The sequence below is a fragment of the Gymnodraco acuticeps genome, unplaced genomic scaffold, assembly GCF_902827175.1.
Source record: "Gymnodraco acuticeps unplaced genomic scaffold, fGymAcu1.1, whole genome shotgun sequence".
NCBI classification, from domain to species: domain Eukaryota; kingdom Metazoa; phylum Chordata; class Actinopteri; order Perciformes; family Bathydraconidae; genus Gymnodraco; species Gymnodraco acuticeps.
The window spans coordinates 671,991-686,051 of NW_022992308.1; the positions used below are offsets into that span (position 1 = coordinate 671,991).

Below are 14,061 nucleotides of genomic sequence, written 5' to 3' on the forward strand. Positions count from 1 at the left end.
AAACACTGAGTCAAGTCATGTTGTTGCTGTGTTTTTAATCTGCATTATGAAACACACACAAAGTTCTCTTACATCATAGATATGTAACAGCTTGGCACATGCTGGAAGTTAATCCACACAGGGACAAATAAAACATTCTTTGGTGCAGTTTGTGTACAATGAGGTATTACAGTAACAGGTCAAAGTATTACTCAAACTTCATCAACGGATGATTGAAATGCATTCAGGGTAGTTTTTGTTCCTGCTTTTGCATTGTCTATAAATTATAAATGTGTTCAATATATGCTTATTTAAAAGTGTTAACCTATGAATACAGTTATTGTTTACAGTAGCAAGGCACACTTGGTTTATGCAGGCTATTCAATGTTCATTATTTTTAAACTTAATATACTATAAACAATACAACATGTACAGAGCAGTGCAACAAATTAGCTATAACCTACATTATACTTCAGATCATAATTCTATCTGGCTTTTTTTTTTACTAAAGATGTGAATGTACCATCATGTTCAACTAAGAAACATTTAATATAAAATCCAGTGTGCTGACAAGAATATGTTCAACTATGTTCATCCAGTGCATACTGCATTATGTAAAACTATAACATGACTATTAGCAACTCATCTCTCACATTGTATGGCTGTGATGTGCAGTAAAGCTTTAGGATTGTTATAAGCAGTTTTTGTCAATAGTGGAAAGACTATCCTCCTTAAGGAGCTCTTTGGTGTGTACCCCACCCCCCCTTAGAGCTTCCCTCTCTGGGCAGTGTTACCTCATCCTCTGCTTGTGTGTCATGGCTGGGAAGAGCCACATAAGGCTGGGGCCCCCATGGAAAGCCCTGAGGACCCTTCCTCAGGAAGAGTGGGAGGGAATCAAAACTAAATACAATGTCTTTAAAGGCATGGAGGAGGAAGATCCCAAAAATGATGGTGAGGAACCCACTGATTGTTCCAACTGCTCCATCAGTGGTCATTCTCAACCACTCCTTGAAGAGAATGGCTGAGCAGGCCATGACGGAGGTGGTGAAGAAGACGTAGTAGATGGGAATGACTAGGGAGGTGTTGAAGATGTCAAGGGCTTTGTTCAGGTAACTGATTTGAACGCTGACACAGATTACCAGGCAGATGAGTAAGGACCAGAACAGGGGTTCCTTCAGCACTGCTGTCCCAGCAAACAGCTCCTTAATGCCAATGCCCAGGCCCTTGACACAAGACACAGACAGTGAGCCAATCACAGAGCAGATCAGGATGTAGACCAGCACATTCTTCTGTCCAAACCGCGGAGCCATGGCAAAGATAAGAACCAGGCTGCTTCCAACAACGCACACAGCAAACACAATGAAACCTAGTGGGAGCATTCAAGAATGAGTTAGTACCCTGAAAAGACAATCTGTCACACCATGGTTAATGAGATCACACTGATGAAGGGCTGGGCCTACCAGGGTCTTTGAGCTTCTCAGCCATAGCACTGAGGGAGACAACCTCCTCTTCCTGTGGGGCATGGATCACCATCACTGTGGAGCCCAAGATGCACAGCAAACAGCCGATCTTCCCATGCACATTCAGCCTCTCATTCAGAAAGTAAGAGGAGAGCACCGCACTGTAAGGGAAAACAAATTATGAAGACACAGAGAGTTAACGCACATTTGAAACTACACATTAAAAAGATCAGTCCAGGGATACATAGAAGTATCTGATTCATCAGTGCCATGAAAAATTGCAACAAGAAAAAAACAATCACCTTACAAGTACACTCAATGCTCCAAGAGGAGTCACCAGTGTGGCCGGAGCAAATGCATATGCAGCAAAGTTGGCGGCCTCTCCAGTTCCCACTAGAATATAAACATGACCATCAGTGTTAACAAATTCATAGCCGATGGTGGTTTAAGGTTGAAAAGAGTATTGTCTTTCAACCCACGTGCAAATGTGCTCTTTGTAGGAATGTGTGCTTCAAAGATAGTGTGGGTGCTGCATCAACAGCAACGTCGCCAGCAAAAATACCAAACCCACAACAGCCTCATTTCCACTTTGAAAGACAAAGACCACAATGTTTCTGTCCATGGCTGGTGTTAACAAGCAACATATAGCAGCTGACACTATCACACATTTTGCAGAACTAAATTTATCAATTGTTCACTTACTTGAAATAAGTCCTGCCCACCATAGCCATTCCTTCAGGTAAGCATACCCCCCTTGACCTGTGAGATACAGAAAACAAAGCTGAAGTACATTTCGTATCAAAATGTACATTTCTTACATAAAATATATTCTAACTGATTCAATGTTAGACGGTAATTAGCTTCCTAAACAATAAACACACTTCATATCCCAAGGAAAGTCAACCCTTAAGGCTAGTGACACTGACAGGGGCAGTTCTTTGACACTATTATTGCTTTAATTTTACTTAAAAAACAACACATTTAGTTAAGTTTTACATCACAAGAATACAGACATTTGAATGTTTGAATAGATAACACATAATTGTAACCCTCCTACACCCTTGTCCTTGCAGGTGACCATTATTTGGATAGCAAAAATATATACAGTTAATTATACAACAATATCAACACAAATATAAAACAAAACAAATCTTAAACAAATAGCACTTTTGTTAATTAATATAATTTCACAACCAATGTAAGAGCCTGAACAACAGTTTCTGTTTCTCATAGGCTAATCGTAGTTTTTGCAAGAGTTACATGACTTTATCAGTCAGAGCAACTTTCAACATCATGAGTTAGTTGAGTCTAGTTATAGAGAAGTTTTGGACATGGTTTGTACTATTTCTCTGATCATTTTTACTTTTCACCGTGGTACTTCCGCACTGCATACAAATAGAGTTCTCAAACCACCATAATGGTACTCTCACCCAAAGCATTTATAAATAAAGTTGTGTTGAATTTTGATAAAGATCACAGTACCTGCTCGTATTGAACCCTTGCTGGCCAATCGCAGCAGGCCTTTCTTCTTTAGGATGAAACTTGTACCGATGAAAACACTGGAGGCCACAGCCAGAGAGAGACCGATGTAAAAATCCTTACGGTTCCCGTCCATCTGAAACAGAATACAGTGTTGCTTTCGTAAATAACTGTTTTCATTTAGTCGAGGAGCAACAGAAGTCACCCGATGGTTAACATCACATGATGGGCTGACTCAGTCTCACTGACTTTCAACGATGTTGAAACTGAAGACCGCGAGAGATACCATGACAATTATAACTAGCGACTAACCTGACTTATTTTTTTACTTATTCACTTTAATACCATATTAAAATGCCGCTTAAAATGACGGTCTGTTTAATGTTTTACCGCTGTTGTCACGTCAACCCCATTCGTCGTCGTTACCTGACATCAGGAGGTGGATCAGCTGATTGGCTGGCCGTCACGGGACTTCCTCAAAACTTTCATGAAGATGGGCGTGGCTTTGTGTTTTACAGAGCCGCGCACCAGTCACGTGCCAGGTCCCGCCCCGACGAGCCCCGTTAGCGTCTCCATCTATGGTCTCCATGCACATTCCATCCATTTGTATTATGATGGAGGTTTACTTTAGTTTTGTAGACATAATATAAGTTACTGCCGTTAATATACACTACCCATCTGTGTGTATTTGGTCTGCTATAGCAGATGATGAAAATAAATTGCCTTTTTTTGGAAATTGCACTTTTTGACTAGTCTGTTGCCCTGCCCTACCCTAAAGTAATTGGTGCCTGATACCCTTGGCGAATATGGAAACTATTTGCTCACCCAGCAAACATAATAGTGGGATATTCATTATGTCACTGTCCTACAATTGTTGTACTATTCCAATAAAGTTATTTTAAGAAAAGGAACTTCCCCTGTTCCTTCAAATGTGCACACCCATGGGCTTAATGATTGTCTCCTAAAACTGCTGCAGGTTGGCTGAATGTGAAATCAAATGTCACTGTGTGTGCTGTGTGTTCTGCATGTGCGACCATTAAAGAGGGTTTCATCCCTCCGATTCTATCTATCTATCTAAATGTAACATCTGAAAAAGTAAGGTTGAGCAATGAGCAGAATGATGCAAAGTGAGCCCTCGCAATCTGATTGGTGATCGTTGCGCACTATAACGTGTTTTGATTGGGCAAGGGATTGTTCTTTATAGAAACCGGAAGAAGAGCTAACCTTGACAAGCGACCAAAACTCTTGTGCTTTTGGTATGAAGGAAAAAGCCTTGCATTGAATGATTCCTGTCAAAATGAATCGGTAACATTAACTAGGACTACCAGTATTTGTCTCGACAGTTGTTGTGTTTCTCAGATGATCTGTTTTAGTGCGAAAAACTTCCCATTGTAGCTAGCTAAACGAATGGCTAGCACTTACCAAATAATTTCTTCACTCGTTTGGTTTTCTACACGTGAAAATCGCATGCTTTCCAAAGATGAGGACCCCTTTTCTGCTTGTCACTAGAAGCTGTAAGGCTATTCACAGACTGCAACAAAGTGCATTTGTCTCACCGGTTTCAGCTCTATACAGACATCAGACGATCTCTGTGTTGAGCAATTCAAGCACGGTTTCCTGCAAAGACGACAGGAGTTACTACATAACGACCCCCATCTTCTATGTCAATGCCTCTCCTCATTTAGGACACTTGTATTCAGCTGTGATAGCTGACTGCTTACACAGGTACAAGCTACTGCAGGGCTTCAACTCAAAGTTTGCAACAGGTAAATCCTCCATTGTCCAAAATAAATGATTATTTAACAGTATTTATTGGACTGGTATTTAACCGTTGATGCTATTGATAACAAGTCCTGTTTTATACATCTCTACATTATACTACAACTTATTTTTAATGTCTGTGCACTATTATGTATGTGCATTTATGCCATTCCTTAGTGAAGATTAGTTTGCACCTGGTAGAGAATATATAGTATTTGTATTTATTTTTTGTTGGATTTTTCAAAAAATAATTATTTGGAGTTTGCGACTGTTTGTCAGACAAAGCAGACAATTTGAAGACATCCTCTTGTACTCTGGGACATTTAAATGGGCACACATCTTCTTGACATTTCATAGTCTTAATGATTTACCAAGCAATCAATAATAATATTCCCCATTATTTTTGCATTTTAGGCACAGATGAACACGGCTTGAAAATCCAACAAGCTGCTGAAGCTGCAGGAAAGGATCCCCTGACATTTTGCACCGATGTGTCTGAGAGATTCAAACATCTCTTCAACCGCTGCAACATATCGTATACAGACTACATAAGAACCACTGAGCAGAGACACCATCAAGCTGTGAAACACTTCTGGTCAGTGCTCTGGAACAAAGGGCTCATCTACAAGGGCAGTTATGAAGGCTGGTACTCCACCCAAGATGAAAGCTTCCTCACGGCGTTGCAGGTCGGGGACGCTGTGGACTCATCAGGGAACGAGATCAAAGTATCGCTGGAGAGTGGCCACAAGGTAGTTTGAAGCTAAATTGGGATGATGGCATGAGTGTGATTTTAGTGGAGATGAATGAAAAGGAGAACTCTGCAGATCTAACACACTTAGGTCTTGGCTCTAAGACAGCAATAAATAGAATATGGGCATGGGGTTGAAATATTACGGTGTTAACCAGGCAGGCAGGGTCTTACACAAAAGTGTTTTGAGTGTTGGCTAAGACAAAAACATCTATTGATCGAATTCCCATGTATATATTTTTTTCTGTTTTGTTAAAGGGAATTAAACTCCTCAGTATAATGATTTTGAGCATTCTTGTTTTACAATCTTTTATCTGTGTCATAAACTTGGAAGAAGTATAAACTAGCTTGCCTCTATACAAAGCTAAATCTGCCTACCAGTACCTCAGAACCCACTATGTAGCGTGGCACGGTATCTAACTCTGGTAAAAAAAAAAAAAAAGTATAATAACTCAAATGTGGAGCTATTTATTTAGGCAGAAATCAAATCACACCTCCAGAAAATGGTCAGTTTTACTCCATCAAGAGAACTTCAACCAAATCTCCATTATTTTGCAGGTGGAGTGGATGAAAGAGGAGAACTACATGTTCCGTCTGTCTGCGTTTCGCTCTCAGCTGCTCGACTGGCTCAAAGGAAATCCCCTGGCCATACAGCCTGAGCTTTTCTACCAGGTTGTTCTCAAGTGGCTGCAGGAGGACCTTCCTGACCTTTCAGTGTCCCGCCAGAGAAGCCGCCTTCAGTGGGGCATCCCGGTCCCAGGTGATGCTGAACAAACCATCTATGTGTGGCTGGATGCTCTTGTGAACTACCTCACTGTGGCTGGCTATCCAGATAAACACAACCAATGGTGGAACGTGGCCCACCACATAGTTGGAAAAGACATCTTAAAATTCCATGCCGTCTACTGGCCAGCTTTTCTTCTCGGAGCTGGACTGCCGCTGCCACAAACAATCTACGTGCACTCTCACTGGACCGTAGGAGGAAAGAAGATGTCTAAAAGTTTGGGTAATGTGGTGGACCCTCTTGAGCGCTCAAAACAGTTCACAACTGATGGTATGCGGTACTTTCTTCTGCGTCAGGGTGTCCCAGACTCGGACAGTGACTACACAGACGACAAAGCTTTCAAGTTGCTAAACGCAGAGCTGGCTGATTCTCTGGGTGGTCTTCTGAACCGCTGCACAGCTCCAGCTCTAAACCCAGCTCAGGTCTACACTGCCTTCTGCCCTCAGTCCTTTCCAAGTGAACAGGGAGGCAGGGCTGTGGGTGAAGACTACCACATGTTGGAGGCTGTGAAAAACCTCCCTGCTGTGGTGGAGCAGCACTATGAGAGCATGCATGTTTACAAAGCTCTGGAGGCCATCAGTGCCTGTGTGAGGCAGACCAACGGGTTTGTTCAGCGCCATGCACCTTGGAAGCTGGAGAGGAGTGACATTACAGACCAGCGCTGGCTCGACACCATCATCCATGTCTCCCTCGAATGCCTGAGGATGTATGGCACACTCCTCCAGCCTGTAGTGCCGGAGATTTCTGACAAACTGCTCTCCAGACTCGGGGTGCAACCAGACGAGAGGGGCTTGGCTGGTGTGAACTTCCTGCCAAAGATTAGGGGAATGGACTGTCCGTTTGAAGGGAGAGTGCTAGGATCTGACACTGGAGTGCTTTTTACTCGCTTGGAAAATCTGGATATAGATAAACAAAACCCTAAGAAAACAAAGAAGGCTAAAAAGTGAAATGAGGAACAGTTTTATTTCCTGTATGGATTTAATCAATAAAGAAATACAACTTCTGTGGCTGTTGATAGTATCTGCAAGATCTGCTTCGTTCTCTGGGCCCTGGTATTGTGCATGCGGGCAGTTGCACTGGCTTGCTGGGACACTTAAAAATAAATTGCACCATTGTTAATGTTATAACTGACACCTGTGCTTATGACTTCTTTATGTCAAGTCAAATGTCTGCAAAGGATATAAGTAAACCTAAAAAGATATAAACGTCTTTTTCCCAAGACTCTTCAGTTGCCGGTTTATAACCGTAATTTAAAGGTCCCATGTCATGGCCATTTCTACTGATTATAATTCCATTGTTGAGGTCTACTCAGATTTATATCGTGCAATTTTCCAAAATCGCATTGGTTTCTCATACAGCATCTCTGTAGTATGTGTATTCACTCTCTGTCCTAAACGGCTTGTTGGAGCTCCTGCCCCCCCCCCCCCCCCCCCTCCCTATGAACCCAGTGGCCGTCTGCGAGACACAGCGAAACCCAGACCGAACACACACCGACTCACAGCCTCGCCGCATCCCGCCGTCTCAGGGAGGAGAAATCATCGGAGCTGCAGCTGAGAAAAGATTGTGTGTGTGAGGAAGTCCGCCAAATGGACCAATCCGTGGAGCCGTTACGTTAAGTCCGTGGATTGGTCCAAATTTACCAATCCATGGACTTAACGTAACGGCTCCACGGATTGGTCCATTTGGGTATGGGCACGTCACTGTACCCAGGAAGAAAAAGAGAAATCTCCAACGAGGCGTTCTGAGGCAGCACAGACAGGTATTTTCTGTGTTAGAGTTTTACTCGCTACAGGGTGTACTTTGAGGGGTTGTGACTCTGCAGACCGTTTACATGCATAAAAACCTTCATAACACACAAGGGGACGGGTAATAACCGGAAAAGCATGACATGGGACCTTTAAGTTATGGGATCAATGTCTCAACAAAAAATGTAAGTTATCCAAGTATTTTGCCTTTCAACATACTTATCAGAACAAATCCTTCCATCCCAACTTTATCATGCACGAGTCCATTGACTGTTTTTATATAGAGTAAACAGGCAGCTAACACAAGTATAGGACATAAAAACTGACATGATTTTTTAATGAGAAATACACGAAACTGAAAAAATTGTACAAATTGAAATAAAATAAAAAAATTGCATTATTCTTATAATTTCTGGTACTTTTTTACATAGACTTTTCCATTATTACCATTATCTGTTTACTTCAGAGCAGGATCCCTCCTTTGATAATCCATAATTACACGACTGAAGTCAAGATATTTTCTGATCGCTGACATCACTTGTGGAGAAGGGATGTGGTTTCATGGTCCTTTGTGCCTCAAACAGTCTCCCCGCCTAACAACCTACACGGGACTGGACACATTCATCTGCCAATCTACGAGCAGGGCCTCTTCACATAATAAGGGCCTATTCTTCACATACTACTAGGAACACGCACGATCAGTAATATGAATTGGCGCCCTGTCCTGGTGTTGTATCTGAAAAGAGAGGGAAGGTTTTATTATAAACCTTAAATCTGTTGCTCATATCACACAGCGATGGAGACAATGAGGTTTGAAAGTTTCTGACTTACTTGAAAGTTGCTGTTGCAGCTGTCGGACCAGAGCGGCAGTCTGCTGCTGCTGCTGAGTCTGCTGCATTCCCTGTCGTGGGAACTGAAAGAGATACACACATTGTTATAGAGGCCATTTCTGACATGTGCTCCCATTACCTACTAGTTGCACATATACACAAGTTGTGTTAAATGTATTCCAAAGTTTCGTAGCACCCTATCTTCAACAACTTGCAGTTTTCATCAAACGGTACATTTTTAACAGCTGGCTTTAAAAACAATCCTGTCTACAAGCCATACATGTAGACCTTCAACATTTGTAGTCAAGTAGCGGTGTCAAATGTTAAAATGAACCAGGAAGCCTCCAGAATGATCCCAAAATGGTAAATGTACTATTTTTCCCCACAGTGCTTTGTTATATCAAGTTGATCTTTTAAAAAGTAGTACAATATATACAGTATGGTTGTTCCCTGGACACAAGAAACCTAAGTTAAATCCACACAAAAAGAAAAAAGGTACACATTGATTATTACACATTTGTTAATTGACTAAAACATGCAAAACAGCCAACTGATTTCTACAGTGTAGTAAGAACATTCTGTGCCAGACGATACTAAACATTTTCACAAGGGTCACAAAACTCCTTATACCATCATACTACCAACAACTGCACTAATGAAAGTCCCGTCCTCCAGATTGGACCTACCATGGGTTGTTGGGGGGGCAGAGGCTGCATGCCCAGGCCTGGGTTCTGCTGCTGGCCTGGAGGTGGTCCCGCTGCCACCTGCTGTTGTTGTTGTTGTTGTTGTTGCTGCTGCTGCTGCTGAGCAACCTGCTGTTGAGGAGGAACCTGCTGGGGTTGGACCTGTTGCTGCTGCTGTTGTTGTTGTTGTTGCTGTTGTTGTTGCTGTTGTTGCTGTTGTTGTTGTTGCTGCTGCTGCTGCTGTTGTTGGGCTTGCTGCTGCTGTAAAAACAGGAAACAATCAATTGTTAGTTTCTGAGATAAAGACTTTCTTTTTGTACCTTTTAGTAAAACACTTGGTAGTCTCGGGGAGACACAATTCAAGAAGTTGTACACACACACGGCCTCCTTTTCACTTTGCATGTTCCCTATCAAATGAATAGCCTAATGTAGCCTCCCTTAAGTAACCCATTGGTTTGTGGGCTATGCAAAAACTGCAGGTTTAAGGCATTTCTGCATGGGCTTCAGTTTTCATGCCAATAGGTTGCCGCTTGCTTAACACCTGGATAAACGAATAATCAACAAACATACTCTGAGTGCTTGTTGTCTGAGGTACTGCTGCTGTTGCGCTGCCTGTTGCTGCTGCTGCTGTTGTTGCTGCTGTTGTTCTGCCAGCATCTGATTGGGCCTCATGCCTGGATGGACACCCTGTCCTCCCATGTGACTGAGACCGTGCATGATGGGATTCTGCTGGATTGGCTGGTGGGCAAACCTGAGGATCACAGGACAGGAAGAAGTGAGCTTTGTAGTCTACATAAAATCAAGGACAAACACTTATAATGTAAACTCAACATCAGTCGTACCGTAAGTTCTGCTAAGCAGCTAAGAAAGCAGCAGCCTAACTTGAAAACAATACTGACCTCTGTGTGTTCTGCATATTGTTTGCGTAGCCTGGAGCCTGCTGGTGAACATAACCACTGGGCCTTTGCTGCATTTGCCTAAGAGGATCCACCACAGCCGGGTTGGCTCCAGGATGAGTGCCCTGGAAGTTCTGGTTTCCATAGGAGGAGGGAACTATACCACCAACCTGGGACGGATGCTGCTGCATCCCCATATGTGATCCGTATGTGGTATAGCCCTGAGATATGTTCTGAGCAAACAGAGACAATGATCATGATTAAAAGCAAGACAAAGGAGACCATTTTTTTAAGTGTTAACATCAGGATATCATTGTAGTAAACATAAAAAAAGAAAACTGAAAGGCTTGTCCAAGCGTATACTACGGCACTGAATGTGTAAATGGCAAACTTTTAGAAAATGGTGGCATGGTGAACACAAACATGTTCAAAAAGCTTTTTATAATTCTTCAATAAATAAAGGTGTCAGACAATATATATACATACATCTGAAAAAGGGGTGTCAGATAGTAAATGCAATTCTTAGGAAGAACAAAGGGCGACCAAAATAGGCTTACTTGAGATGCCTGCATCGAAGTATATGGTTGGTTAGGGGTTATTTGTCTGACCTGCTGCCCGATCATGCTTTGATTCTGAAAAGAGAAACAGCAAGTCAGTGAACAGCAAAGATTCAATGATTCTACCAGGAGTGGAAGAGTATTTGGTGGCAATTCTTTCACTTAAAAACACATATACAACATATAATAATGTTGTATATGTGTATAACTACTCTTTATGGTCAACTCTATCCAGCTATAATGGGTGTGGACCGACTCACCAGTCTGACCTGTAGCTGCTGCCGCAGTATCTGGCCCTGAGGCATGGTGGGCTGGGGCTTATAACCCATCGGGTATTGCTTGTCCATGCCCATCATGCCAGGCATGGCCCCCTGCATATTGGGAATCATGCCTGGGTAGCTGGGCCGGTTGGGCATCATTTTGTTCATCTGTGGGTTGCGGGCAGGTCGGTATGGAGGCTCTAAACCTGGACCTCCTGTGGAAAAACAAACAACGTTAACAAAAATCCCAGATGGCATTTTGTTGTTTAAAAGGAAAGCTCTTGATGAGTGCTCAACAGTGTCTCATCCTGTTACTAACAAAGACCATAATGATGACAGCATATGCCATTAACTGACCTGGAGGTAGAGGCTGGTTCTGTGTGTACATGTTGATGTTCTGCTGGCCATACGGCAGCCGGCCATATGGATGGTTCTGCATCATCTCAGGTTGCATATTAGTCCCATAAGCCACACCTGGTGCACGGTTGACATAGTCCTAGTGAGAAGAAGGAGAACATTTAAATATTTTTCAACGCATGTCCTGGAAACAATAATACAAAAATCACATTACTCCTAAAAGGCTAATGCTAACGAATAGGCTAGCACAGACGAGCTCAGGTTACTACATTACATTGCTCACAAGGTCTATGGATTATTTTGAGTAACCGGGTCATAATCTCTGGAGAGAGATATTGCAGTTGAGCTTTTTTAATGTTTTATTTTGGCATTTAATACCAAGCTAAGTTCCATCTAGTTTCTCAAACTTTTTCATACCAAGGACCACTTAACCAATAAAAAAATAAATATCCACAAATATCCAAAAACAATAGGCTTACCGCTCCAACCGTATATACAGCCTAATAATGACAGCTTAACCTTCTCTATATCACCTCGTTCACACATTAAATCAACAATACAAATACAGATTATATAAGCATTTCATTCAAATGCGATTTCAAATGCTCAGGTTTTACACCTCTTATGAAATGTAGACTACATTTATTACAGAGTTTATGTCCGAGCTAGCAGACTCACAGATCGTTGGCTACTGAGAGATATGCAAAATACACCGCATGTAGTACGACACAAACCTCCGCTGTGGATTTTCAAAACAAAATACAGTAAAGCTATGGTCGCAGGCCCACGTTTAACTCTCTGAGGTCTAAGCCACTTTTTCACATGTTAGGCTCCTCTGGGCTTTTTTTGTAAAAATGCTATTAAAACATGAACCTTGGTGACCATTGGGCTGGCTTGCATGGTCTGCCTACAAAACTAAAATAAAAAACGTTTTTGCAGCCCCAACAACGAACTCTGATCATCAACAGACTTCATGCAATGCTTCATTGGATGCATATATGTGACCTGCTTTGCATTGACCTGAAGACACATTTTGACTTGTATACACTGTTGGAAAGAGGAGATTCCTAGCTTTCTAATGATATCAGGATTGTTGTTGTACTCCAAATATGTCATGATATAATGACTGTCACCGAGTCATCATTTTGAGAAAAAGGCCTTCAAAGTTTCCTCTTCTCTGGAATCCATCGATCTGATTGATTATTAGCAAATGATCAAAGTAGTACGGAGGGAAAATATTTTTGTTTGGATTACTGGTCTGGGGGAAGCTTGCATGTATGTGTGTGTGTGTGTGTGTGTGTGTGTGTGTGTGTGTGTGTGTGTGTGTGTGTATTGTGTTTGTTTCCCGGGGAAAACACTCACGAGAAACACCGGCTGTTGTTATGCCTGCTGTGACGTTAAGTTACTCCGTTCTCCGCTTGTAATTATTCCGTTACAAGCTTCAAAGTTGTATTTATCATCTGAATTTGCCGAAACAAGTTTAATATTCTGAAAGCCAAGACTTTGTTTAATTGAAATCAGATGAAAACAAACTGTAACGGACCCTGCCGTGTTATCTATGATTACTATACACCTTACATTCATAATTTCACCCGGAGGGAGGGGGAGCGGCGCAGCGGAAGAGCACAGGGTATATGCAGGAATCCTGAAGTCAAATTTAATACCTTTTAAGACCCTTTCCATACATTTTAAGACCCTTTTTTAAGACACTTTCCATACATTTTAAGAACTCATCGCCACTTGGAGTTCTAACCGGTTACATTGGCGACACACTTTACCTCACATTGACTATATACAGTATTGATTGTCCTTCCTCCTTATCGTCCAACCATTTGGACGCAGACTTGCATTTCCCCATAACGATGTTGTTTAACAACCGGCGTAAACGGACCAAGCAGCAGTCAGTCAGTGAGCGTGCGATGTCCTGTTCAGATGACGTCAAGTCCAACGGGATGCCATAAATAAACTACACAGAATCACACTACACACCTACGCAATGATTACATTCAGAAAGACTGTAGAATTCAACCTCTTTGGACAATTTATACACTTATTGAAAACAAGCTACAAAATGTAATACCTTGGAAAATGCCGTTTAATACTTTTTAATAGCCTTCATTTTCGCTAAATTGATTTATCAACTTTTAATACTTTTTAAGACCCCGCGGACACCCTGAAGCAGAGTGTGAGTGGGAGGTGCCTGTCATCTTCCCTTTACAAGCTTCAAACATGTATTTATCGTGAGATTTTGGAAATAAAAGTTTCATATGCTGAAAGCCAAGACTTTGTTTATTTAAAATCAAACAAAACACCGAACCCCGAAAAACTATTTCTTTACGCAAATCCACGTTTATTTTTTAAATGAGCCGTTGCGACTTCCGACTAATTTCGATAGAGCGGGTCACATATTAGATAATAATCTCTATCTAACTCCTAACACATCTAAATCTACTTCCAGCATGGGTAAATGTTCATAAAAGACATCAATCGTTTGTTTTATACGTTTTAAAACACATTGTTTT

At 41.8% G+C, this 14,061-nt stretch overlaps 3 protein-coding genes across 7 annotated transcripts in view; 1 reads left to right on the forward strand and 2 right to left on the reverse strand.

Annotated features, from left to right (window-relative positions):
- Positions 1–15: 15 nt before the first annotated feature.
- zgc:101583 (uncharacterized protein LOC494104 homolog) lies at positions 16–3,482 on the reverse strand. 3 transcript variants are annotated; one of them, XM_034208140.1, is made up of 6 exons: positions 3,345–3,482; positions 2,922–3,054; positions 2,142–2,198; positions 1,742–1,832; positions 1,440–1,600; positions 16–1,345 (listed from the first exon to the last, which is right to left on the reverse strand). In XM_034208140.1, the coding sequence occupies exons 2-6, from the start codon at positions 3,052–3,054 to the stop codon at positions 711–713; spliced, it is 1,077 nt and encodes a 358-aa protein (XP_034064031.1). In that variant the 5' UTR covers positions 3,345–3,482; the 3' UTR covers positions 16–710. The 3 variants fall into 3 exon arrangements, with proteins under 3 accessions (XP_034064031.1, XP_034064030.1, XP_034064029.1); XM_034208139.1 differs by having other exon boundaries at positions 3,309–3,385; XM_034208138.1 differs by having other exon boundaries at positions 3,168–3,350.
- A 615-nt stretch (positions 3,483–4,097) lies between these two features.
- Positions 4,098–7,238, forward strand: mars2 (methionyl-tRNA synthetase 2, mitochondrial). The gene is made up of 3 exons (XM_034208093.1): positions 4,098–4,684; positions 5,094–5,428; positions 5,986–7,238. The coding sequence occupies exons 1-3, from the start codon at positions 4,399–4,401 to the stop codon at positions 7,156–7,158; spliced, it is 1,794 nt and encodes a 597-aa protein (XP_034063984.1). The 5' UTR covers positions 4,098–4,398; the 3' UTR covers positions 7,159–7,238.
- Positions 7,239–8,265: 1,027 nt separating this feature from the next.
- med12 (mediator complex subunit 12) overlaps positions 8,266–14,061 on the reverse strand; it is a 39,750-nt gene continuing 33,954 nt past the window's right edge. For 2 of the 3 annotated variants that reach the window (XM_034208152.1, XM_034208150.1), the window contains exons 36-43: positions 11,540–11,678; positions 11,183–11,397; positions 10,923–10,997; positions 10,369–10,598; positions 10,040–10,220; positions 9,473–9,730; positions 8,788–8,869; positions 8,266–8,692 (exon numbers count right to left, since the gene is read on the reverse strand). In XM_034208152.1, the coding sequence (XP_034064043.1) occupies positions 8,655–8,692; positions 8,788–8,869; positions 9,473–9,730; positions 10,040–10,220; positions 10,369–10,598; positions 10,923–10,997; positions 11,183–11,397; positions 11,540–11,678 (1,218 nt within the window). In that variant the 3' untranslated portion in view covers positions 8,266–8,654. The remainder of the gene's footprint in view (positions 8,693–8,787; positions 8,870–9,472; positions 9,731–10,039; positions 10,221–10,368; positions 10,599–10,922; positions 10,998–11,182; positions 11,398–11,539; positions 11,679–14,061) is intronic. The other variant, XM_034208151.1, reaches the window with a different exon arrangement.